The sequence below is a fragment of the Corvus cornix genome, chromosome 1A, assembly GCF_000738735.6.
Source record: "Corvus cornix cornix isolate S_Up_H32 chromosome 1A, ASM73873v5, whole genome shotgun sequence".
NCBI lineage: Eukaryota > Metazoa > Chordata > Aves > Passeriformes > Corvidae > Corvus > Corvus cornix.
The window spans coordinates 9473728-9501639 of record NC_047057.1 but is presented as its reverse complement, the minus strand read 5'-3'; the positions used below and the strand labels follow the sequence as shown (position 1 = coordinate 9501639).

General features: G+C 37.0%; 1 protein-coding gene across 4 annotated transcripts in view; it reads right to left on the bottom strand.

Moving 5' to 3' along the window:
- Window positions 1-22762: 22762 nt before the first annotated feature.
- The window catches only part of CACNA2D1 (calcium voltage-gated channel auxiliary subunit alpha2delta 1), a 365488-nt gene continuing 360338 nt past the window's right edge, over window positions 22763-27912 (bottom strand). For all 4 annotated transcript variants that reach the window (XM_039570174.1, XM_039570180.1, XM_039570177.1 and 1 more), the window contains one exon: window positions 22763-27337. In XM_039570174.1, coding sequence (XP_039426108.1) covers window positions 27301-27337 — 37 coding nt within the window. In that variant the 3' untranslated portion in view covers window positions 22763-27300. The remainder of the gene's footprint in view (window positions 27338-27912) is intronic.

Below are 27912 nucleotides of genomic sequence, written 5' to 3'. Positions count from 1 at the left end.
TTTGGTTGTTCTTTTATTTATTGAGTACATAAATTACAGAGGCATCTTTAGCACCGAGTAAATATACAATGTGTTGAGAAATCTAGGTATGATTGATTTGACTAGATGTTAGTGACTGCTTCTGAACCAGCTGCATGGCTCCTGTCACAGAGTGCAAAGTAGTCATGTCACTATTAAGTTCATCATAAACTGGATATCTGAAACAGATCAAAGCAATGTGCCCTTTTCCTCTAGATATAAAAGAGGCATGGAGACATTATTTCTGATGTAGACCGCTGTGATATACACATTACATTTACTGATAAAAATCTTCTCTTTATAATTTAACCCTTTATTGTCACTGTGGACCTAACTGTTGGCCAGCAACAACTCTATAGATACAGATTATTGTCACTTCTTCCAAGACCTTATTTTCTGAATAAAGACCTTTCAAGAAAACCAGATGACTGATCAAATGAAAGAAGAGCAGTCACTGTTTAACTTCACTTTGACCCAAATTCACTCCATAATTATGACATAAAATTTAACCAAACCATGGATTCTCCAAAAGCCACTATTAAGCAGCCATAGGACAACTGTTTCCAGAATCAGAGGACAGAGGGAGAGCTAGATGTACCTGTTTTCCTTTTCCTTGGCAAAACTCACCTTTCTGCTTCACAACCCAGTATCACTACCGACTCAGATCTCAGAAATATATGCTATCCAGGCAGGAGGACTTTTTTTTAATCTCTCATCTGTAAGTAATTCCCAAAGATGAATTCCCAATAGCCATGTAAGCATGAATCATAAGTGATTCTGTCATTCTGTCATGAATTACATTCTATATGTTCAACCAAAACCCAAGTAACCTCTGAAATTGAATAAAAGAATTGCTTGTAGGAGAATTCAGACACATTCTTGTGGTAGGTCTTCCTGAAATGATGTCCAGGTTGCCTAGAAGGGCAGTATTGGTTGAAGGATAAGGCAAACTTTCTTCATCAATTATCATGGAAAGTCTATCTATTGTAGACTCCAAAAGCTGGCAACTACCAAGCAGAATTTCTAGAGGTGATTTGCCACTGCACATGCTTAAATCCCTTATCTTTAAATCCCTAAAATATTTATATGTTCTGCTTTTCTTTCCATCACTACATTCACCTTGACATCCCATATAGTAGTGATTTAATGTAGATGCAGTTTGAGTTGAAAATACAGTAAATCATGTTACTGCTCTGAAACTTGCTCAAAAAAGCATGTCTGTTCCACAGACCTAGGGGATTTTTAAAAGAATTTGAAAGGACCTTCTTCTCTGCCATGGTTTATTTCATTCATTTTACCAGAATAGTGGGGTTAATGATGTCTTCTTGAAATGGGGAACAGATGGAGATAGGCTGTCCATGCCATGCCAGAAAAAAAAAAAAAAGAAAAAAAAAAGAAAAAGAAATAAAAATAAGTGGTTTAGTTGTAAAAGTAAACATCCTCATGTGCCTCTTCTAGCTGCATGAGGAGCATCCAGCTTCACAAATTATTTTTTTGTGTAATGAAATAAGTGTAAGAAAGCTAATCAATTCCATCAATGCAGTGGAAAAGAGAAGAGGATTTTGAGTGAAAATCCATGAAAAATATCATATAACATAAAATTGAAGGAATTCTGCTTATGGTGCTAAGTACCTTGCTCTTCAGAGTTCAGACACATACACATAGGTAGTTCTGAATGATCTTGTTTTCAAAGTCTGCTTATCAGCTTCTCTGTTGTTACTGAAGTCTCCATTTTTAAAGCTTGCTCTTCTGAAAACTCAATGAAGTCCTAAAAATGAATCTCAGAATCTAGTTCTTGACATCTGGTTCAAGATGTCGTGCTTTTGATTGATATCTAGCTCACAGGGAGATTCATTTGACAACACAACACACATTCTCTGAAGGTCCTGTACAATTTTCAAAGAGCAAAACATGTTTTCAAAATTATCTTAGCAATTTGGCACGTAATTTCCATTAAAATGAATATGAGTGGGATGTCCAAATGATGTGGCATAGAGTTGCAGGGCACTTATTTTCTTGGTCTCTTTTATTACAGGCAAGAATATCATACAGTTCTATCCATCAACATATTAAAAATAGGCACATTTCATGTCACCACAATCTCATTAAAGTTATCATAAAATCTCACTGTGCTAGCAGTTGAAAATTTTTCATGCCTAACCTAACCATTTCATATTCACCTATTCTGTGTTCTGTCCACCTTTCTTTATAGCTTGTTTCTATTCTCATGATATGCTTAAATAAGAACATCTATTTGGACATATAGGAGAAATTTTAGACAAATTAGGAAAAAAAATCACATCCAAACCATGTATTTTATGGGCCTCAATCCTTGGTTGGAAACACAGTGACTGTGGAAGCTGAAAGCTTAAGTTTTTTTCCAGAAAAAAAAGAAAGTATGAGTGAAGTTTTTCAAAAAACCATTTCCATTGTTTTAATCAAAACCCAGTTTATTCTTCCCTCTTAAAGTACAGTATCCTCATGGAATAAAAAGCAACGCCCTTCTTCAGGCATCACCTACATTACTAGTAATTCTGCAGATTAAGCAAGCTCTGTGTCATTGTTTGGGGCCATTGCGACATCTAGTTTTGTATTCCTAAAGGGAACAAGAAAACTTGATTCTTGAAAACACTCATAATCACTCAAGTCACACTTACGACCCTCCACAGTGAAATACTTTATACTCTATGTGAGTATTCAAGAAGGAGAGGGAGAGTTAGAGAAATTCAGTACTATGTGGCACATTTTTTATGAAATTTGGAAAACACTTGAACTAATGGATTTATTATATTTGGTGTTATGACTCCCATAAGATGATTTATTTAGTAATTTTGAGTACCTTAAACGTGGATCCTTTTGAAACCTGGTAATCTATTAAATGATCTGTCTGGTAAGAGCTAAATGCCATCCTAATTTCAATCTTTTAAAAGGGTAGAAAATTCAAAAGTAGGGTAGAAAATTCAAAAATAGTTTTATTTCTGGAAGTTTTGTGAAAATGTGGAGTGTATTAGAAAAGAGGAGAGAATCCTTGTGAAAGAAAGGCAGACAGAACTTAGCTGTTCCCCAACCCTTTTGGAAGTAGCTGTAGGTCTGGTTGTGCAGAGTTTCATCCAGCTAGGCTGACCAGACATGTCTGTGGGTCAGGACTAATCGCTCTGTGTATGTAAGTCTAGAACAGGCTGTGCTGGAGGTGGACTAACCCCCCTGTGCTTCTTGCCTTTTTGGATTGGAGCCTTCATATTCCATATAAATGGTCTCATTCCTGTCTTGAGGAAGAATGTAAATCCATAGGAGATCAGACATCTACTGCTTACGAAGCAACAAAAGAATCCTAGTATGAGGTCTGAAATACATTAATCACTCCTACTAATGATCAAGAGTAGGTCACTAGATAGACTTGATGGTCTAATGGTATTTCCCATTTTAAATAATAGGATTAACATAAAGTGACTGTATGGACCTTGGTTAGCCGCTGATGCTATCATTAACTAGAGAAGACAAAATAAAAGTCCCAAGAATTCAGGAGATACCTAAATTTTGAGTTACTCAGCATCAGGGATAGATTACTCAGGTTATAAATATATTCAGAAACCCAAATTACCGCAAGAATTTGCCACATATATATATTTTAAAATTAAACTTGATTTTTCCACTTTCAATGGTTTTGGTCATTATTGCATAGTTAGGTGAAAGACCCTTTACATGTAGACATTGAACCATCATTGATAGTCCCAGAAAACTTGCTTCCTTACGGCCTTCTTTTAGGCTGACACCCTGTAAATAGCAAAGACATTATTCCTTTTCAAATAAGAAATCCTGGAGAGAGATCATGCAAATATGGAATCAAGAGAAGGAATCTGCATTTTAATGATAATGTCAGTAGCTGCTATAAGCAATTCTCTCAACATGTTTTTCATACTATGATAAAGACTGAATACTGTGCATTTAGGTCATTGCCAGAAATCTTTTCAGAAAATACTATCTGCTTAGAGAAATCCAGTAGCTACTGCTGCCAGTTTACCTTTTGAAAAAGAAAGGAAAATTTGAAAGCCTGTGTCTACTTGTTCACTCTCCAGTTCACAAGTGATCCCAGCTTTCAAAGTTTCATCTTCTACAGAAAGGGGCAATTTCCCAGAAATGCCTATCATTTCTGTATCTGGTCAAAAAAAAAAAAAAAAAAAAAGATCCTCATGATATAAAGATAACTATGTTTGCTGAGTTTGAATTTGGTTCACATAATAATTATAAGGCATTTTTTTTTAATTTGCCCTTTCACGCCATTGTGTAGCATGCAAAAAAGAAAGCAGATTATACTATACTGAGCTGAGTTATCATTCAGATAAAAACACCAAGGAAATTGACTGGAAACATTCTTCTGTGTGGTTACATCACTGACGTCAATTCAGAAGTTCTGTGTATTTCAAGAACAGATGTCAGTTTTCAAATGTTTTGTATTATTAATAAATTGGCTTTTGACCTGAGTAATGTGATAGCTGTACTTTGGCTGTAAATACAATTACTTATGGCAAAACAACTGCAAATTTCCAGCTCAGAGATGTGTTGACTTACGGAAATGCATGACAAAAAAAAAAAAAAAAAAGGGCAGAGACCAAAATTATATTTTGAATAATTATTTTTAACCAACATGGTGAGAAGTATATGACTGGATATGCTGAGATAAAATGAATGAAATCTTAGGGATTTCTCATTTTATCTTACATATTTTCATTTCAAATCTGATCAGTATGCTAAAAAAAAAAACCAAACCACAAACTAAAGAAACTTAACAAAACTCCAAAACTTCAAACCTGAAACGATCCAGTCTAGAAATGTCATTCTCTAACCAAATGCTTTGTCTTGGAGAGCTGAAGTAATGCTGCTTTCCTGTCACTCTTTCAGGTGAGTTGTCCTTTTCCAAAGATTTTAAGGTAGTATTTAGTTGGCGCAGAAAGATGTAGCTGCAACAGCAGAAGGATCTGTGATCAGTTCAGTCAAGGGCTCTGGATCAGGCTCACAAAGCCTTACTGAAATATATCAGTCCCGTCTTGTAGACTTGCAAGGTGAAATATGGATTAAAGTGAGGGACAAAGTCCAAAACCAGTGTAAAGAAATTCAGCACTCGGTGCCAAAATCTGAATGGATCAAAATTGCCCTAATTCCATGCCTGCCATCTCAAAATCAAGTGATTCTAAAAATCTATTGCTATAACTTTATGTTAAGGTCTAAGTGACGCTGGCACCTCTCTACCAGCTGTCAGTCTTTCAAAATGTAGTTACTCAGTGCTTAATTCTATTTTGTGCCTTGGACCCTTGTTGGGTAGATTATCTGTTCTTAGATTTGATGCTGCAGATGAAAAAACTGCCTCCTGAGTTCATTTGCCTTACAGTCATTATACCAGTTCTGAAGATTTGTATGGATGGGAACAAAACAGTGAGTGAATTTGCACCCTCCTGCTGAGATATTGCTTTTCCACAGTAGACTTGGCTCTTACAAAAATTTTATCCTGGAAGATGATGAATCTGTTGGTTTTGGGAGCTTTGATGTCCTCCTTTTTTCTTTCTTCAGTGACTTCACAAGGGACTATCAGAGAAATGAACCAAATGTTTGCTGAGAAAAGACATTATTCTTAAAGCAATTACGTATCTAGATTAAATGTTCTAAATACAATTAGTAGATCTACTACAAATATTTCACTAAAAATGTTTTTCTTTGAAAATAGCTGCTTCAAGAAGATATGTTCATGGACCTATGCTTTACAATTCTTTTCTAATTTTTCTTTTTGTGGGTGGGTATTTTGTTTCCTATTGAAAGAAAACAAAGCAAAAATACAGAAAAACTGAAGCCAGATAAATCAATAGGAAAGGAATAGGAAAATCTTTGTACATCTGGCTAAAATGTGTTAGCACAGAATTTCAGAATTTTTCTGTATCTTTCTTGTCCCAGAGACAATTCTCTTTGTGCCAGCTCCACTTTAGGAGAAAAGTAAGGAGTAGAGATTCCTAAACTCAAGCAGATACTGATAGGACAGATAGCTTGAGGATTGCAACAGGCTACTAGAATATTACAATCTTTTAAGGGCATCAGCTCATTGTTACTGGATATCTCAGTTCAAACTCTAAATCCAGATTCACCACCCACTGAAGATTATTTACTCTGATTAATTCTGGAGGAGCTGAAACTCTTGAGGTGGCTGAGGACCCAGCTTGATTCCAAAGTATCCTGAACACCTTGCACTACATCCTTATTATGCTCAATGCCTGAACCGCTGCGTGACAGACAAACACTTGATGGAGGCACAGAGACTACACTTACACCATCAAATGCATAGGCAGAAGACAGTTCAAAATGCATTACAAATTCAGGCTTTATACATAAGAAAAGCCACTTTAGAATAAAACTGACTGTGGAAGGTACTATAGAAGTGTAATGTCGGGTTTTTTTTCCTGAATCTTTTCCTTGGTCCATGACCAGGTGTGGACTTTCCTTAACCGTGTATCCACAAGGTCTCCCACACACAGAACAGAGGGATTTGTAAACTATGAAGAATATATCAGCAGCTCCATTAGTGGAACTCTTTATAACTGAATTCATAGAAAACAACAAGAGGAAAGTTGTGGTTTTTCTGTTTGTTTGTTTGTTTTGTTTTGTTTGGAAGTTTTTGGTGTCTTTTGGAAACTCTACATCTGGTCTTCACAAACTCTTGCAAAAGGTGCCAGGAAGTATTAAAGGTAAAAAAACATTAGAGAGTTAAAAGCTTGGAGTGCCATTTGGACCTTATTTCAGTAGAAATGTTATCTTATTTATATGGAGAAGAAATTAATAATGACAATGCATAATATGTATCAACCCTTGGAAAATCCCTTTTCAGGGTATATGAAACTGACATTGATTAAAGGAGAAATCCCACGTGTTTTTGTCCTGTTCTAAATTATTCAGGTCCTGGCAAGACAGCGTTTCATGCACATCCAAAAATAAATAAATCTTTGAAAAACAACTAATTTTCGAATGCTGGATTTTGAAGGAGGAAAAGAGAAATTGTATGTCCATCCACAAAAATTAGGAAAATTAATTTATTGTTGGTTGGGAGAAGATTTGTTCCTTTCTGGAAAACAGAAGGATTTGCCTTGTTATCTTAATAAATTCCAAACCTTGGGAAATGTCAGAATCACAGAGGGCTGCACTCTTCTGTTTAAATCAGTTTTAACTCTCCTGCCTGGACTACCTTTACAGAATTCAATAATTCATATTTTTAAGAACCCAGTCCTTTCCACTGAGGAACGATAAAGATTCATAGGAGTCAGACACTAGGTAGACCGAAAGCCATTTACCTTAAAGCTGGACTAAAGGTTACACTTTTTTGATTACCCTGACCTACAGTTCCCCAGGAGAGTTCTCTCACTGTCTTAGGTTCAACTCATAGCTTTGATTTTTCTCATTATTTTAATTTTACAACATTCTCAGCACTTCACCTCTTCAAGGTGTTTTAAAGAATATTAATGAATAAATAGCATGGCATTACAAATTGCTGCAATCAGTGTAACACTTCATAGCTCCAAATAGGATTGTGATTCCCCTTAATAGATGATCACCTTCCCTGCCCCACCCCCAGTCTAACAGGGCATCAGACAGAGGGTAGCACTACTATTGTGTGGTCAGTGAAAAGTTTATATATGGGCAATGGACATGAAATTATGTGATGTTTTGCCAAAGATCCTACAGGATATCTGTTGCTGAAACATATTGCTCAGGATTAATCTGAGTACACAGCGTAGCCTGTGCTACTGTAAAAGTGTACAGCTGTCTCTTATACTTAGAACACAGAAGCAGACATTTTGGGGGTGAATGCCATCTCATCCTAAAAGAAGACATTAAACATAACGTAGAAAATGTCTAAACCCACCACTTTGATCCAGGCAGAAAGCCAAGTATTGAGTTTAACAACAGACAGAATACAGACAAAAAATTAGGGAAAATGGATCCCACCTCCTGCTTTTATATTACAAACTGCTCAGCTTTTCTTTGGCTCTTTTTTAAAATTCCCATTTTAAAGATGAGAAATTGGAGAGAAAAAAAAGGAAAAAAAAAACCCAAGAAAAGAAATAATATGGATGCTATTGCAACTTCTTTGTAGACAAGAAATTATTTGAATGAGTTCAAGAATCCTGACTGAGCAGTGAAAAGGCAGAATTAGATATCTCACAAAGTAATAAAATCAGCTATATGGCATTGGGACCTTTTGCATGGCATGTCTTTTCCTTTTCTAGAAATACACCCCTATGTTCTCAGCGCCTCAGTCCTCTACACAAGGTTTTGGCTTCCTCATATACCATCTCCTTGCACTTTCCTTGGGCAATCAGTGTTATATTTGTAATGGCATCAGTGTTCAACTATGGTCCAGGTATTTTTCAGTCATTCAAAGATCTCTGCAGTGGGAAAATGTGTTCCTTTAAATAACAAGTCCCTTCAAGGAAAAAAAAGACTCAGTTCCTATAAAACACCTGTCACCTCCAACACCATTAACCCTCTCTTGCTCCACAGTTCCCTGTTAAAACCACAGTCTCATTCTGCCTCATAAAGCTGCTGTTTATCTTGCTATTTCCCATCTCTTTCTTTCTGTGTTTTGAAAGTTTAAATAAAGTTGACGTCTTTGGACTGCAGGCTGTTGAGGACGGCTTCCAGTTAAAGCATTACATTGCACAAGCTGTGACATTCCAGAATACCCCTTTACGACTGATTTCACAGAGCAGAGTAATAACAGAGTGCTATTACCTGGAACCTCTTCATTTTCTTTTTTCAGACTTGAAGGAATAGATTGTGATAGCAGCTGATAGCACAAAAAAAGGAGGTAAATTCCCAAGTACTTCACACAAACTGTGCCTCTTGCTGTGTAGAATTGTTCTGACATAGGTGTTGTCAGGCTGCTGGCGGGAAGACCCTGCAAAACATCTCCCAGGACTTCTTCTCTGACAACCTGACACTGCGTAGTGCTTTACTCTACTCAGATCAGCTTTGGACTCTGTATATGACTATGGAATATGGGACTTTGAGAAAAAAAGAAGCCGTAGGCAACTTCCAGACATGTGGGCACTGTGGCTGCATGGAGAGTCCTAATGACCAAATATTCAGGATTCTGAAGGTTTTCCTTTGTTTAGTTTTCAATTAAGTAATTGATTTTAAGAATAAACATGAAAAAGCATTTATTCCAATGGATGTTAAATTTTGGAAGACTCTAGAACAAATGCTTTTCTTTAAAAAAAAACAACTTAGGAATTCAATGGAAACCTGCATGGTTCCTGGCAGAGAAGCAAGCTTCAGAGCTAAGCTTTACTCACAACTCAAATCAAACCAAATGCTCAGCCTTTCTAACTCTGAGAAAACTTTGGCTAAGTTTCTATTATGTTTTGCCAAAGATGTAGAATACCTGAATTTTTTTTAACGAAAGATGTTTTTCCAAGACAACAGAAGTCAAAATTCTGTCCATATGTCATGGCTGAACATCACCCAATTTTCCTTTCTCGTCTTCATGCTCTTTACAGCATAAATGGTTAACATTAGAAGCAGCTGCAAACTAAAGTGTGTGTATCTAAGCACTGGTTTATTGAATTTGCATTTTAAAAACCCACAGTCAATTTGAATTCAAAATATGCAGTAAAGCAATCAAATGATCCTTTTAGCTTTCTTCTCCTCAGTCAAAAAACTGCACACATAGAAAACCAACAGCCTAGTGTTAAAAACTGATTTTATTTTTTTCTTCCCAGAGCTTATGGGAAGTTTCAATGCCTTTGCAGCCTGGTAATCTGAAATGAGAAAGCCAAAGGACTGCTGAGCTGTTATTTCAAAATCAAAATCACGAATAAGAGTCATGAGTGCTGGTGCAGCCAAGCATAGACTTCAACAAAGTTGTAAAGATTTATACTGAGAGGGGCTGTCTTCCTGTTTAACTGGATCATCGTCAGATAAACTGTCAAGCTATTGTTTTCTTTACATATCCATCTTTCCTTTTATACCCTCTGGCATAAACACCGAGTTCGCAGAGTCACCAGGGCACTGTTTTGGATGAGGGATGTTTCCACTTTTGATGACTGACTCCTCTTCTCTTGATACCAGTACCATGCTGACATTGCTGGAGGATTAAGGCAGAAACTGTTAGTGTGGATTTCACTTATTAATGGCTTTTTGGCTTTTATATCAAGACTGAAGTACTTGGTGCAAATGAGATGCCACTCACAATTTTGTGACTTGCATTTTCTTCCAGGAGTGATGTCTCCAGAAGCTAAGTTGCTGAGGTGCAGCTTTCCAAATCCTGCCTTGTGGCAACCCAAGTCAGTGATTTTCAGCAAGAAAAACTTGCTTGTGAGCCAGCACCCAGTCTGGGATGTGGCTGGTCTGCTCATGCAGAGTCCCAGCCTGTACCAGGCTCAGAGCAGCTCACAGCTCTCATAAACACGCACTGCCTTTTGCTTGGAGCAAACAGCACATCAGTGTGGATGTCACACTGGAAGTATTTATTCCTGTCTTACACATCTGAAGCGACTTAGCTGAGCTGTCTGCTTAACCTTTTCTGCTCATAATACCTGGGGGAGGTGAATGGACGTAGTCTGTGCCATAATGGTTTAATATCATCTCTCAGCTCTTTTTGTCTTTTTAGGCAGACTCTTAACTTCAGCCTCAGGCCCAAACAGTGCTGCTAGGGAGAGTCCTGCAAGTGTTCACAATTGCTGTACATATTTCCAGCACAAAGATAAAGTAGCCCTGAGCATCCTGTCTGTAGATGAAAGTAGGCAAGCCCTGTGGGCAGGGAATGCATTGTCTCAGCATGGAGTGTGAAATGGGAAACTACATTCCTATAAAAAAGTATGAGAAAATAATAATAAAAAAGAGCAGTAATTAACTGTGTAGAAATGCTAACAAATTCTCAGAGAGATACATTTTATCCCAGATGAGTTGTGAATATGAACTGGGAGTGTGACCCATAAATTTTAAAGCCAGAGCTCTTATTATAAACTTTTGGGTCAGTCACCTGCCTTACCTAGGCTGCACTTGTGCAACACTGTCATGCATATTCACATGGTTGGGTTTGGGCCCATTCTTTTAGACTGCTTCTCTTGTTTCTTCCCTTAAGCTGATTGTAATTAGAAATGGGATCAAGGCTCTGAAGTAGAAAGTTGAAGTAAATATAATGTACCCCACATCCACAGGACTTTGCAATCAGCATTTGCAGATGGATCCATCCACCAGCCCCATTTTTAAATTCAGTCTAACTTCAGAGAGTAACTAGAAAATTGTCCCACATTAGGAATTGGGCTGGTGCTACATGCCTTGTGAAACAGCTTTATCCCTGCAGTCCCACTGTGGAGGTGTACCTTCAGCCAAGGCTGTACCCTGTAGTGAGCCACAGATAATGGCTTAGGGAAGTTTGCCTCTAATCTAAGAATTTTTAATTATTTGTTTTAATGTGCAAGCTTTTGCCTGAACTAGTCTCACCATTGAATTCTTACTTCCTATTCACCACAATTAAAAGGGGAAAATGTTTGTGGTCTTGAGACCCAGACTAACTGCTTCTGGCCTACGGGAACCCTGAAGTGCCTTGGGTTATATTAGGAGGATGCTGAAGAGACTGGGACCTCCTCTGCTGCTCTACACAGCTGGCATTTTGGTTACAGACAGGATGTGACCTTCATGTTGGAGAATTTTCCTCCTTTCTAATCTGCATGAAGCAGTTGTCTTCTGATACATCCCATAGCAACCACTCCAGCCCAAACTGGAATGATAAAAGCTGGTTTTATGAAACTGAAGAAGTTACTGATGTTATGGACAAAGCAGCATCCCATAAACACTGACATTTGTTGGTAATGGCTCTTGATAGCTTAGCCCTTCCCAAATCTCACACCTGTCATTTCTAAGTCCTGCACAGGTACTTTTTCACTGTTAGGAGCAGTTCTCTACACTGTTATAATTGAGAAAATGTAGTAGCCATGTCATAAACCTGTCAGCATAGATGTAAACCAGGAAGGACACAAAGATCTCATCCAAAAGAGAGGAGAAAAATAAAATTTCAAATCTGCACAGTTTAGATTAAACAATATTATTTTGAAAAAGTGCTCAAAAGCACTAAGCTAGTGCAAGGATAATAAATATGTTTTTATTACATACATGTGTCTTTTTTTTTTTCTCTCTGTCAACAGGAGAAAATACCAGGATAGGACTGGAAATGAGAATGAAGATTAACCCTACACAACAGTTCCCTAAGTAATCTAAAAAGGAATAAAATTTTAACAAGACAGGCAGAATTTACAGCCTGGCCTAGGAAGACAACAACGGAGGAAAAGGTATTGACACATCCCACAAGATGTAGGCTGTTACTGGCAGGACCATCACGTAACAAATTAGCAGTGACTGTCCTTCTGAAGAGATGTCCAGGGAAGTTGGACAACTCATAACTCTGTTACCACAGTCCTTTCTGGCTTTAACGCAATATCATGTTGGAGTTTTGGTTTGACTTTTGGGGTCTTTGAAGGTTTTTTTTTGTTCTTAACAAAGAATGGTCCTTCTCTAGTGTGTGTTGGAAACAGTGAGCAGCAAAGCTCATCCTGATCTTTGGTAAGTTCTGCAAGGACGAAGGAGACCCACTTAAGTCCCCATGGTGACTATGAACCCTTTTGTTGTTATTTTACCATAAGGAGAATATTGGCAAACTGATGTTTAAAACACTCCATGTCCAAACTGATGTGATACTTGATGCCACACTTGATGAAGCTCTGGCATTTTCAAGGGAATGCAAAGGGCCAGCTACCAAAGGAATGATAAAATGCTGAAGTTGAAGCAATGATCTCAAAAGTGTATAAAAGAATAAGAGTTTAATTCCTTTAAATTATTATTATTTCCTCAGAGCATAAACTTTTAAGAAGGGGGAGTGCTCTGACTTCAATGTCTCCTCTGCAAGAACATGCAGTCCTCAAAGAGAAAGAAGCAAATTATGCACTTTAAAGCTATTCCTGTGTCTAATGCAAGAATTTTAGTTTAGATAATTCAACATGAGATGCTCACGCACCCTAAGTTTGCAAGCTACTTATCTCATACATTCATTATTTATTTTTATATTGTTATGACTTTCTTGTTTCTGTCTCATATTTGTGTCTTCCTTGAACTTTAAACAAAGCCTCTCTCCACTTTACATGATTTTACATGGAGAGCAAGATGAGTATCGGGGCACAGATATGAGTAAGAAAAATGTATCATTAACCCATTTTCACAGATCTCAGTAACAAAAAAGAGTCACCAATAAAAAAGAAAATCACATATGTCTTACATCACCCCGCATTCATCTTCCTGGCACAGATTGTAAATGCTGCCCTGTGGTTATGAATTATATTAATTTTTTTGCTAAAAAAGTGTTCTGAGAAGCTTCATGAGTCACCGTACAGTTTCTGGTGATTGCTGGGGCATATGTTTTTGTGACAGGAAACACTTAAACTACCAAACACAGCTGTTTAAAAAAACGGTATAAAACGTGCAGGTGCATGAAGAGAAAAAAGAAGAAAAGAAATCCTCTCCCCACCCCCAAAAGTTATATTTTTGTAGAAAAATAAGAAGAAAATGGACTTGCAAAGCTAAGAAACCAAGTTACTTAACAATAGAGAATCTCAAATTTAGTTCATAATTTTTTTATAAATAAAAACCACTTTGTTTTTATTGGACTAAAGTACTGAACCAGCACTTAATGTGAGAATGAATTTAGCCTAGAAAACAGGACCTACTATTCTGCATAGACAAAAAAGGTCCAAACAAAGGTCCATGTTTTCAAGTTTATTATATGGGGGTTATTATCAGTCATTAGTGATTCACTTCAACAGAGGCTTAACACTATAAATTTCTTATTTATGAATGTGAAAGTTTACATTTCCTGAACAGTCTTCTCTGGTCACTTGGTGGGGGGTCAGACAGACACTTTAGGGTATGACATGGAATAGCTCTCTGATACCATGACCAGTTAGCAACTCCAAGAAGGTCCACTGATGCTCTTAAAAAGCATACCCACATCCATCCTTTCATCTTCCACTGGATCAGGTGCTTGGAGCCCCACCCAACCTGGCTTTGAACACTTCCAGGGATGGGGCATCCACGACCTCTCTGGGAAACTTGTTCCAGTTTCTCCCCACCCTCCACCCTCATAGCACAGGATTTTACTGTACAGTTTTATAAATCCCTTTTCTAAAAACAAACTAACAAGCAAGAAAACTGGAAGAGTTACTTCATAGCCTTTACCTAGCAAGTCACAAACATGACAGCAGAGTTGTTGGATACGTCATCAACTTTCCTTACACTGCAGTCTAATTTCACTTATTATTTACCATCTTGCATTTGTGGATTACATCAGACCTCTGTACTTCATGCAAACTAAAATACATTTATTTCCTCAGATGCTTTAGAGGAAAGCAATTTGCTTTGGAAAGTGAAAGGAATATGACTGGAGTATTTTCTTTACAATCTTTGCAATAAGAATATGGACTTTTTACAAAGAACAAAGCTCACAGCATTTCATCTCAATTTTAGTAGTTATTTCATTTCCCTATGAAGGTTTGATGTGTCACCAAATGTCACATAAGTCCTGAGACAGGGTATGATTATGATTCAAATAGGTTTTTATTGATAATATTGCCATTTGTTGAAATAACTTTAAAAATTCTTGTAGAGAGCACACTTTGTCCTTTTTATTACTGTTTTTTTTGGCATCAGGAAAATGCAATTGAGAGCTTAAGGTATAATTCTTAAAGTAAGTATTTTATAACTTTTAAATTTTTTTAAAGAATAAATATATGTAACACTAAAAAAAGCTGTGAAGACAAAATTAGCAGACATATCTCAGGCATTAAATAACTTCTAAAAGGAGAATAACAGAATTCCCACTGTAGACAGCAATGTATTATTTGTTAAATACTTTTATTCAGTGAAATTATGTAAACACATACTTGGCTTCATGCATGTGCAGTGTTGCCCTCAGCAATATAGTGAAACAAGTGCTAAATTTAATTCAGAAGCTTCAGTTCTACGGTTTTCAGATAATTGCCTGCAAATATTGTTTGCTGGAGCAACCAGACGGCCTTACCAGAAACCTCAGAAAGCTTTTCCATAAATACCATTTTTCTTTCAGGACAAATGTTTCTTCAATTTCTGCCACCAGAAATAAAATAAGAACTTTGGCCTTTAACTGTTATAACATACTATTAGTAATACAAAAAGGGGAAAGAGACAGCCTGCTACATATATTCTACCTCTACCAATCACAGTTGTTGAGTCAAAAGCTGTTAATCTATTTGACATAGTTTTATCATCCACAGTAGTATACTCTCCAGCTTTACCCTGCTTCTGAGAGAAAAATATGAAAAAAAGAATACATAATTTTCTTCTAATATCCAAAATTTATAACTGTACAGACTTTAATTCATGATTTACTAATTGAAATATATTTAAAAAATACGTTCAGCAAGTGACCTTCCTTCTCAAGCTCTATCACGCTTTCTTAAGGTTAAGTCAACAACAGTGGAACCCAAGATGAAAGATAAATCACCTTTAAAAATATTAATCATGAATTGTAAGAAAATATGAGACAAAATATCAGTGAAGTAATTTAAAAAATATTCACATCATTTTATAGTCTGCATCTGGTTCTATTTCATATAAATGGAAGTTAAAGATCTACAACCTTTTGGTTAGTAACAGATGCTGTCATGAAGTTGATCATTTTTGCATAAGCAAAAGTGAAACAGAATAATTGCAGGCCACCCAATGCTTCCAAAGGCAGTTGCCTGGCACAGCCAGAGATTGCACTGGTCCATGAAGAACTATATCCAGGCACTCTAGACATACTTTTCAAATTTTATCATCTGTGGCTTTAATTATGAATTTCATCAGTCAGGTTTTCTTCTGGTGAATCAGTCAGGTTTTCTTCACCTCTTCAATGGTGAGCAATGCCTTCAGAGGCAGAGGCTGAGGGTAACTCTCTGCATGCAGAAATGTTTGAATGGTGCATGTAGGTGCTGCAAGCAGCACTGCTGAGGCTGCACTGCTGAGCACAGGGGATGAAGTCTGTGAGCAGCCTGTATGGGCCAGGGAGGATGAGAAATGAGTCAGTCATGCAGGCAACAGAGAACAATTGTCACTGTCCTAAATGACGCAAGGAAGCATATGGATGCCAACCTCACTGGATATCAGCATGAACCTCAGAGAGTCTGTGCTTGTGCACACTGTGCATCACCCACACAGAGTCTGGCATCTCATGGCTTTGAGTTCTTAAATGACTCTTGCTGCCATTAGCCTGGAGAAAGAGCAACTATCTTTTCTAGTCTGGTTAAGATTCCCCCCAAAGAATGGTTACTATCCTTAATTAAGTATGTCTGCTTTTTAGAAGTGGGTAATCCTTCAATCTGCTCTTTCAGTCTCTGCTCTTCAGAGGGAAATATTGAGCAGTCTTGAAAATACAGTGTTCCTTAGTGCATTATGATGCACAACAATGTCAGAAAAAAACCAAAACCAAAGCACACCAACCAACAAAAAACCCCAAACAAACAAACAAAAAAAGCAGCATAGGACAACTTTAAGTATTTAACTTTGGACAAACAGACCTTTAAGTTTTAAGTAGACAGTTCATTTATCACGAGCAACATTGTAAGAAGGAACTGAATTTCTGCCTACAATTTAAATACAACCTCCCTGGTACAGAATCATAGAATTTTTAAGGTTGGGAAAGACCACTAGGCTCATCAAGTCCAAGTGTTAATCCAGCATCTCCATGTTCACTACTAAGCCATGGCCACTCCCACATGTCTTTCAAATACCTCCAGGGATGGTGACTCAATCGCTCCCCGGGGCAGCCTGTTCCAATTGTTGGCAACCCTTTTGGGGTCGAAATTTTTCCCAATAACGATGTAAACCTCTTCTAGTACAACTTGAGGCCATTTCCCCTCCTTTTTCCACTTGCTACTAGGTAGAAAATACTGACCCCCACCATGCTACAACCTCTTTTCAGGTAGCTGTAGAGTCTGAACTATATGGAGAGAGCAATATACTACTGATTGAACCACTTTGTTTTTCTGATTTGATCAGATTTAAAGTAGCTATTTGGTTTGGCAAATCTGACTTTAATTTTACCAAAACTTAAAGCTGTGTCTGATAACCTATAAAACTATAGCTATTAAATTCTCTATAAAAGGAACTTTAATAAAAACTTCTATAGTTATTAGAGAAAGCTTATATCCAATATAGCACTCATTTCATATTGCACTTCAAAATGGACAAGCCGGGCTTTGTTTTGATACAGGTACATTATACACACTTCATAAACTTTGGGGAAAAAACACCAAAAGATAGTGCAAAAAGATACTAATATGAAAAAAGGACAAATATTGTGTTTCCTAATGGCAATCAATTCAATCATACATATTTTTTGCTACCTTTTAAAGGTTTATAATCTGGATGTTCTGGGTGGGTGGGCATGTTTAGCAGGGGACAAAAACCCAAACAAACTAACAAAACTATCCCACATTTAACTACTGCCATCCTCATCTGCACTGTTTTGGAACTTGATTCTCGGATCCATTGGATTGTGTAAATCAACTAAGTTGCAGGCAAAAGCCTCAGAGATGGTGAAGGCAGTCCAGGGTTAGTTACAGCAGGGCGAATACATCTAAGCTATAAAATAGAGCATTCCACACTATTCTGTTATTTTTAAATGGCTATTAAAGCTATTTAAAAAAAGAGCTCTCTAGTAACAGAATATCCATTTACATGAGACAACTTCTTCTGGAAGCAATAAAGGTGCCTATCTGCGCAGTGCCCAGGATAGGTTTTCATTCAGAAGAGGCCCATTTTCTATTTAAGGCATTTCACTCAAGTAGAGATTCTAAAAGATCAAATATCACACTCTAGGTTCTCCTTCATGCTTTGCAAAGGAGGCCTTACGTGCAAGCTGCTTTAAAGCACAGTTTTACTCATGTCATCTGCCAGAATAAAGCACAGTGGGCTCTTTGACCTTGGAAAGCAAAGCACACTGGCAGGTTGCTAGAAGCCTATGGGTAGCATCTAAAAGGCATAAAAATATTTATGCCTGTGTGCATACTTTCCCCTAAAATCTTAATACTTCAAAATCTTAGTTTAATACCTATATCCCCCAAGAGGTGTGGAAGCATTTGGAAGCTATTGTCTCTGACTTACACTTTTTCTCAGTGAAATTTTAGGCAGCTGACAGCTCAAATATTATGTATTTTGTTGAATTTCTTGCTGCTAATAAATGGAGACAGGGAAACAGATACACCAGTTTGCTCCACTTAGGCACACAGCTCTTCCCAACACACCCAGAGAATTATCAGGCAGTGCTGGCATTGCTCAGCAATCACCTCAGCCTGGTGGGCACCCTGGGGAGAGCAGGAGGCACTGCTCTGGTGCCAGACATGCCTTCTCTGCAGGATGTTCTAGTTGCAATTTACCTTCCTCTTGACCGTGTTACCCTCACGATTTTGGTTGCACAGCATGTCAGGTTTGAGAAAAGGAAACTTTATGAACTGGATCTCAGATCTCAGGATCTGAGAGTTAAAGCAATGTCCAGCTGAAATACAAGCAATCTGTCACCACTGTTCTTCCATGCTACTGCCTCAGCTACAGGGTTATGCAAAGTTGGATATCATCACAAGTGGTTATGGAATTTTTGGATGATCAATGTGCAACACATTTTCCAAGCCATAAAATAGTCTACAAAACCAAATCTGGGGTAAATAATACTTCCTATTCCTAATCCTAAATGCTTAGATTTCAGCACAATTGCTTTCCTTGTGGATGGTGAGGCTTTCCATTCACTGAAAATTCAGGATTTATTTTAAAGCTTGACACTGTATGACTTGCTAGATTAGAACTGGACATAAATATAAAAAATCAGAAAACTAAATTCAAGTGATTAATGATGTAAATATCCTTCTCAGAAATGTCCTAGAAGTATTGCCTAATTTCAGAATCCCAAATTATAATGCTTATGAACTAAAATGTGACTTAGCCAGGCTTTGGGGCCCCAAACAAACAAAACTGTGGTATCTTGCACCTAGTTAGAGTTACATACTTAACCTTTCCAGAACTCTCTAGATCTTCAAGTTCTACCTATTTCTTAATTTCTTCTCATTCCATAATGGAAAAATAACAATTTCTAAAAAATAAAATAAAATTGCATTAACAAAAGGAAAACAAATGCTTAAAGCTTCTTACTCTTCTTATTGCAGACATGTCTTCAAGAGCCTGATGGCAAGACCATTCAAGGTAGCCAACCAACCGGTAGGCTAGATTTCACTGCTGCCTCTAAATGTAAGTGCTCAGATTCCCTCTCCCATAGATACTCTCAGACTAAAGAAAGACTAAAACCAGACCTTACACTTTTGAGACATGTACTATATGTGGAAGCACATGATGCAAAAGATGAGTAACATCCCCTTCACCACCACCACTATCTCCCCTTGCCTTTGGAAGGCATTCAGTGTTGGCTCAGGCTGTGCTCCAACCACAGACACCAAACAGGCTCCTCTCAGAGCCTGGAGTTTGGCATCTCTTCCACCATGTCTGCATATGGACACATGGAATTGCATAAGGCAATGTCCTTTAAAGAAGATGTAGGTCTGTATCATTCCCTGGAAGCTATGAGCCTGGATTTCACAGCTGCCTTGCCTTAGGGCGAATTTACTGAGCCCAGACATTCATCCTAGGAAGTAGATTGATCCAGCAAAGCAGAAGAGTCAAATTTTGAATGCACATGTCTCCACTGCTTGCTTTTTCTCTGGATCTAGCAGCCTCATGCCACAATTTCCATAGAAAGGTGTGCATGCAAATGCAACAGCAGTAAGACCCCCAGTGGCTGGTCATTGGGAGAGTTTTCCCTACTCCATGTCTACAGGAACACAGTGCTCACCTAGTGAATCCCACTGTACATGATTTAGCCCCAGGTTCTCAAAGATTCCCTGCCTGTTATTTCCCACACTGGTATTCCCAAAAGATGTCAAAAGCAAAACCTATCATTATATGGGTCTTTTCTTTTTTTGTGCAGACTAGAGCCAAGCAGGAGAGGAGAATGTTCCTAATTTCTAACCCACTTGAAATTAGGTATTATGGTATCTTTTTAGGCAGAGCAGACCCCCAGTGGCTGCAATTTTCTCTTAGAGTTAATTAATTCCTGTAGATTAATTAATTCCTGAAGATCCCAGAGCTTATATGTCAAAGTGGCTAACCCATACCGTAATGAGCACTACTTGGACTCTCAAAATAGCCTACAGGAATAATACATGCTAACCACACATACCAAAACATTTTGCTGTTAGTCAGTGTTCCAAGCATGTTAATTAACCTTTCCATAGTGTCTGTATTACAGTGCTCAAAAAATTTATTTTTTAATAATCAAGCCACAAAACAGAGGCTGAGATCACAAGTGTCTGGGTCACAAGAAGAGTCTGGGTTAAAGCCACAAAAGCTAAATGGAAATTCTGAGCGAGATTCCATTCCCAACTCCACATTTTATTTTGTTGATGAAATAACTAATTCAGCGGCTGAAAAAAATAATTGAAAGAGACCTTTGAAAAAGAAGAGTGAATAACACTGAATTTCATATTTCCTTCTCAAAACAGCTGTCAGAAACTAGCAGTGCTAAAAAAAAACAAACAAAAAAGTAATGGATGAAGTAGAAGATGCAGATTTTACTTAATATGTGAACTCCTCTCTTTGAAAAGACATGCAATTAAAAGAGCAGTAGAAAAGTCTTTTTAAAGAATTCACCTTCCAATCATTCAGACAGTTGGTTAAAGCCTGTCTGGGCCTTGCAGCATATATACCTAACTCCTAAACTCTGTTGACTGTAGAGTAACTCATGAGCAATTGACAACTACAGCCAGGTGAGGCAAATCACAAACATGTTTATCATTTCCCCAAAGGAAACACTTATTACCAAGTTCTAATACCTGTTCTACACAATATGGGATGTACACTTGGAGATCAAGTCAAGGAAATATTTTTAACATCCAGAGAAAAAATGAGATTCAAAACCCCAAAAGAAAGAGAAGGGTGGGTGTTCTATTAAAAGGGGCTACTTTGCTAGAAAGTGTCTGGGTTTCTGAACAAGGTTTCAAAAGGAAAGGCCAGCTCCTGAGAATGTGATATTCTCAATCAGAAAGAGAGAGAAATTATTATATACTTAAAACAATTAGGAGTAATACAGTTAGAATTTAGATTAAATCATTCACCTGAAAAAGTCTCATTTTTCTTTCCTCCTCCCCCATATACACTTTGTGAACAAAAGCTCCTAAGAGATTATTGGAAAGAGACACATTGTTTTCAATGTCTCTTGCAACAGACAGAGAAAATGTTGTACCATTTAGGGTGGGCATATTTTTCAGTCGAGCATTACAAGGAGCACTGGACTAATAGATGTGACAATGAAGGCATTTTGTAACATCTGTGTTATATGTCTTGATTTCTGTAGATGGTTAGCAGCAACAGAGCTGCATTGGACACTGTGAAGGCATCTCTCAAAATAACACAATATGACAGGCCAAGTGCATTCTGGTTTGATTTGCACAAGGGATGAATATAGAATATCTCACCGCAGTGCAGCAATTCCCATATCAAACTGATGAAGTCAAAGATGCTTATAAGTTCCAGGAGTGTGGGGAAAAAACCTTGTGTTGTCCAAGTGTCTTCTCCTTCACTTAACTAGTGTATCGTAAGACAGCAATTAAATTAAAGAGGTACAAGAAAGGGATTTTGAGGGTTTATTTATTTCTACATCTCAATGGCAGTCAGCCTACAGAAAACATGATAGAGTGAGTTCAGCATGTGGGGATAATCATGTAGTTAGGAAGCAATGTTTAATCTAGTTGAGGCTGGTAATCTCTGGATGTTGATGCAGTGTCATGCACTGCCTTGTAGCATTTCCACATGGGTGATCTATTACTTTGCAGCACTAGAATCTGCATTTGATTTCTTATTCTCTTATCTACTCCTCAGGGATTCAGTAAAACAATCAGAATTTTATGACTGCCATTTTCTCTGGGCTGTGACACATTTGCAATCAAGGATTAAAGTCAGGCTTCTAAAGCAGTTACCACTTTCAGCCCTCTGCCCTGCCAGTGCCACTGTAGGAAGTCAGAAACCCAGCAAAGCACCTCCTGAGCACCCCAAGCCTGTTTATTAAGGTACATACATCCACTTTAAATATAGTGCTTAATTAAGAACAGCAGCAGTACAGAAGCTGACTGAATCATGACTCAGTCTTGGTCAGAGGTGGGGGCAACAGCAACAACTTGGGCAGGACCCATCTGAGCTATCTGATTTTATCCTGCTTCTCCATGTGAATGAACTCTTGGACTTCAGCAGTGTTTACAAGTTAGCAAATGGCAACCCTTCCAAAAGCAATTGTTTCAGGAAAACAAGGATACTTCAACTGCCTCAGACTCTTATTTTACTGAGAGCTTTACAGACCCTCAGTTTTATTTGGTTAGATTTTTTCCACTTTTTTTAAATTTTCACAGTTGCAAATGAAACAGAAATGAAGGTTTGCTCTGCATCCTTCTCTGAACCCCATGAAGACCTGCATTAAGTCACTATCTTCACTCTCTTCAGACACTTGGTTATAATTGTATGAAACTCAAAAGTATTATATAGCAAATAATGTAGGCTCTTATTTACATGTTTTTATTATACAGAGTGAACAGTAAAATAGTTGTTGATTTTAAATGATAAACTTTTATTCTGAATATACTGTTTTTGCACAATAATTAACACAACAGTTCTAGGATTATAAACTTTTTATAACATTATTGTACAAATTTTTACAAAAAATTATTTTTTTCCAGGCTTGTCAAGTTCCACAAAAGTGTCAAGAGAACACAAGAAAAGGGAGAAAGACCTGATTGCCTGGTAAGAGCAACCAAGTCTTTTTTTGCAGAAACGCACACTGAGCATTTCAATAAAAGTATCCCAGAAAGCATGATCCAGACATTCCATACAACACAAGAAGAGAAGACAGCTTTTTCAGATCACAATCACAATTTCATGGCATCTGAACAAGACAGTATCCCTTTAGCCTCAGTGAAATATTTCTTCAAGATGATGTTTTTCTTTTAAACCATAAACAGGACAGATGCAAGTAGCTGGGAAGAGGGTGAGGCTAACTTTTCAAAACTCTTGAATTGTTTTCAGACACTTTGTTTTAATCTTTTTACAATAGTGTACAATGAGTATTAACAATATTAACATTGTGGTATGAAAAAAATAATAATAAATCTGGCCTCTGTTAAAGGCTCAGATGTCTGATGAAGTTAGGGTAAAATTTATCCTAAGAAAGGAGTTATTAAGGTTTCACCTTAGGTCGACATTCCAAAAACTATCGAGTGCATTGCAGTGCCTTTTAGGCATTCATATATTTTTTAATAACCAGTGTGCTAGCATTGAATTTTTGGATCAGTGGTACTGAGGTTGTGTTTTGGAATTAAGTCATATTAAGCATGTTTTTTATGTGTTAATGGGAAAAAAAGGCCTTAATGTCTCTTCAGTGACACCAAAAAGCTCTCAACCACAGCAAGTAACACTTGGGTTGCAAAGGTCACTTAAAAGGGATACTGCCTATTTGAAACCAGTAAGGCCAGGTTTTAAGTTAATAAAAGGAATATTGTAGGAAAACTTACAAATGGCAGCAACACTGTTGTTTTTGTCAAGTTAAGCAGTAAAGCCTCAAGCATTAGAAACATGAAAAAGATCATACTAAAGTCTTAAAGGTACAGGAGCTAAAAATCTTGTCCATCAGACCTGCTATGTCATGTTAAAAACCTGTTACAAATATGGACCACGGTCAGTGTTTTGGCAGTAATGCTGGTTGTTTAAATGAAAAAAATAGAAAGAAACCTTTCATGTTAAGTTCTCAGATCATGTTTTGCACGGTATCATGCTGTAACAACTTTAGTGGTGGTTATTTGTCAGATGTACAATACACTGCATGACTTCTGTGTAAACTGAACCAGTCCCAACAGTTCTCTTAGCGATATTTAAAGGATTTGAGCAACCCTCGACAGAACCTTTTATGTGACTTTAAAAAACACAATTTTTAACAATATATTGTATTTAAAAATATCTTAATTTAAAGCTTAGATCAAGGTTCTTCTTTGAAAGACAAAATAAGATGACTATGATGCACTGTGAGAGTAAGGATACTCTTCTGCATGAGAATTTAAATTTATTCATGTGAGTTATTTCTATCAGACTGGTATTCACATTTTGAGATAGCTAAAGTTCAGATTGCATTTTTGATCTAAGTTTTCATTTTGCAAATATCAGGGTATTTAAAAAAAAAGTCTTGACCATCACTTGGATATATTCCAATATATGATTTCAAAGTATTTAAAATACTTACTACTTTCTAAAGTATTAATCAGATGGGTATAATGTTGGCTAAATGTTTATATAGAATGTTATAATGTTAGTTGGAAGGCTAAATGTTTATATAGAAACATATTCCTTCAGGGAGTATGCCCTAGAGGGGCAAAGGAGAGGAACAAAGGACATTTCCCTCTTTGGATCACCCAGGAGGGCTATGTGTCGGCATGGCATGGGCTTCTCCCTCCTTTTGCATTTGAACACTCTAAGGGAAGCGGGATGAGAGCAAAAGCCACAGATGTTTTCTGTGGCAGCATGACTTTGCGCCATCTTTCTTTCTCCCTACAAACACTAATCAAATGTTTACTAAGTAACTCCAAGTATAGCCTACCAGCATAATGAAAGTGTTTTAAAATGTAACTTCTCCATGAAGGGTTTCTTTTGGGAAGCTAAGTGAAAACTATAGAGAACTTAATATAATAATCTTTCAAGAAATTAAAAGAGCAAAACACAAACTAATGAGTATTTAAAGTAACCTCAGAGTAAAAGCAGTGAGTGCAGTAAGTATTGGCCTAATCCTAAAAAACTTGCTCCTCCCATAAAATGTCAATTGCCAACATTAAGGAAAAATACTGGATGCAGTCTTGGCATTAGAGACACTCCACCAATTTTTGTATCAGGTGAACTGTAGCACTATGACTGGAAGGAAGAGCTCCAAGTTTATCTTCACCCGTATCATCAACATTAGCTCACCTTCCCTGAGGAGGACCTGAAGTCATCCAACACAGTTAATTTTACTTTTAACCCCATGACATTGCTAGATACATATTTTTTAAAAATCTAGATTTCATCACTGAACAAAAGGTCAGGGTTTATTTTTTTCACTCACTGTATTCCCAAACATGAGAAAAGACATAGCTGGAGCCAAGGTACATGAGAAACAATGAACCAGCCATGAGTACAACTACAGTAGACATCTGATTGTTCAAGCCATGCCATGGCTTTGAGTAGCTTCTTCAGTTTTCATAGGATATTAATGCATGCCCAATCATTTTTTAAGCTTTTGGCATGACCAAAAATATATCAATCAATTGCCAGCATATATATACTGATGATTTGCATTTTTTATTTTTTAAAGAGCTAGTGTATTGTGCCATATTAATATTTGCATATTGCAGTTGTTAGCAGAACTGTACAATACCAGCAGAGTTGCACATTCATTGGTTTAGCTGTCTTAGCTGTTTAGTTCTGAAAACTAGGAAAAAAAGCGCAAATCATATTTTGCATCAACACTATGCTACACTGTAATATTGTAATTTACTGCACCAATCTTTATCACCAATGAGGTTGTATAAAAACAACTTCTAGAGTTATTATTCACAATCAAGTATCAATGTGCATACATATAGATTCAAGGCTCCCCATTTGTTTATATTTTTTCTAATTGCAGCAACCAGGTTATTTTGCTGTTAAATATGCTATTTTCAATAATAAATAGCAACAGCATAAGTTTTAATATTATGAGTGGCTTTATATGAAGGAAACAAAGGGGGAACCTGATATGAACCTTAGAGAACATATACTTCCAAAAATAAATGTGTTAGATCTGATTTTTATATCCGTAAAATATCTGTACACAGATTTTCATGTGAGATTGCTATTCCGTAAAAAACCCACCTCAACCTTTTGTTACGATAGCTATATTTACCCTATTTTCTCAGCTTTTTCATTGCACAGTATATTCAGAGCTCTGTTTCATAATATAATATAATTTAATATTATTTGATTGCAACACATTGCAATGTTCAGTTTCTCACACAATACAAGAATCACTCAGTTATCTTTTCAATGAACTATACTCTACCATCAAAGAAAACAAACTGAAAAACAATAACATAGCATCATCATCATGCAAAATACCCCTGGAAACCAACGTTCAAATATCACAAAGACATTTTTTATTCACAAGCATTTTTTGTTTCAGCCTTTGAAGAATTTCTACTTGCTTTATATGTAACTGCATTGTGAAAAGGAGGTGAAGATTACATTGAAATTAATTTTTTTCTGACAGAAGATGACACCAAGTTTAAGACAAAAATCACTTTTTAGTTACACTTTCCACTACCTTTGTATTTTGAAATACAGAAGATTTCTCCCTTCCTTCCTTTCTACATATTATATCAACCTACCAAAACTTAGCTGGCTGCATGATTCTTTTTGGAAGAATTAACTACTCATCATAAAGCATTCCAATCATGCTGAACTTCTGGTGAAGACTGGCCAATATTTTCACTTTGCTCAACTAGTTTGGACAAAACTGATGCTAAAAGCAGCCATCATGGTGCTAGTAATGTGTATTGGGGAGAACATTTTCCTTTTTCTTTTTCTTTGTTTTTTTTTTCGTTTTTAAACAACTGTTCATGTAAAAGAATATAAATCTTCAAGATATCCAAAGCTTAAAAGAAATTAAAATAATGTACATAAGCTGTTTTTAGGGGAGCCCTTTTACATGAAGTCATCAAGATTACAACAACAAACAAACAAACAAACAAAAGGTTTTAGATTGCCCCGGTGAAGCACGTACAGAAATCTGTTTGGATGGTGTAGATGATGCAGCATTCACACACGGTTAAGGATCTGACACTCCAACATGCAGGCATCGTGGTGCCTTGATGAGTCTCACAACGCGTGATAACCACACGAGCACTGCTGTTCTGCTGCTGTCTCAATAGCTGACCCTTTCGACAATGGAACTGAGGCTATCGTTTTGGCCAGGTCTTGATTAAGTTATGCAGGTTTTGGTTTAGCAAGGTCATAACTGGCAGTGTCTGCTGCCAGATAACAGCCAAAGCAGGACCAACTGAATTGGTACCATAGACCACAGTGATGGACTCAGACCAGAGGCCCCACCGCAGTCAGCCGAATCCTCCTGTCGACAAGAAAAGAAGAAATCATTTAATATTAATTACAGTGAGGTTGCTTGAGAAGTAACCTACAGCTTAGTTTTCAACATTTTGAACTATCCTTGAGGCATCCTTTTTTGGTCTTATATATGTTATTTTGCTAAAATAACGGTAAAATAATTCCTGGACGTTCCTCTGATTTTTGATACAAAGAGTGGCATTATTACTTTAACTATAAACATGGGAGGAGTAAATACTTTCAAGGTTTACAGCAGATACTAGATGGGATATTTACACCATCAATCAAAAAATGTTATGGAATATACCTGGGGGCCCCAATAAACAACACCTATATTCCTTAAAATTACATCAATTTTACAATTCTGAGTATGACTTTATTGTGAGAAAAGATAGAAGAACAGATAACTTTTCAAGATTAGAAAACAAATACCAAAATATGTTTACGTCCATGTCATCAAATGATCACACATTAAAATGAATATGGTCTGCAGGTGAAGATATGATCAAAGAGAATGAAAATCCTTTCTCTGCCTCTGATGCTCTATTCAAGTATGAGAAAAGAATTTTCTCTTGCACTACT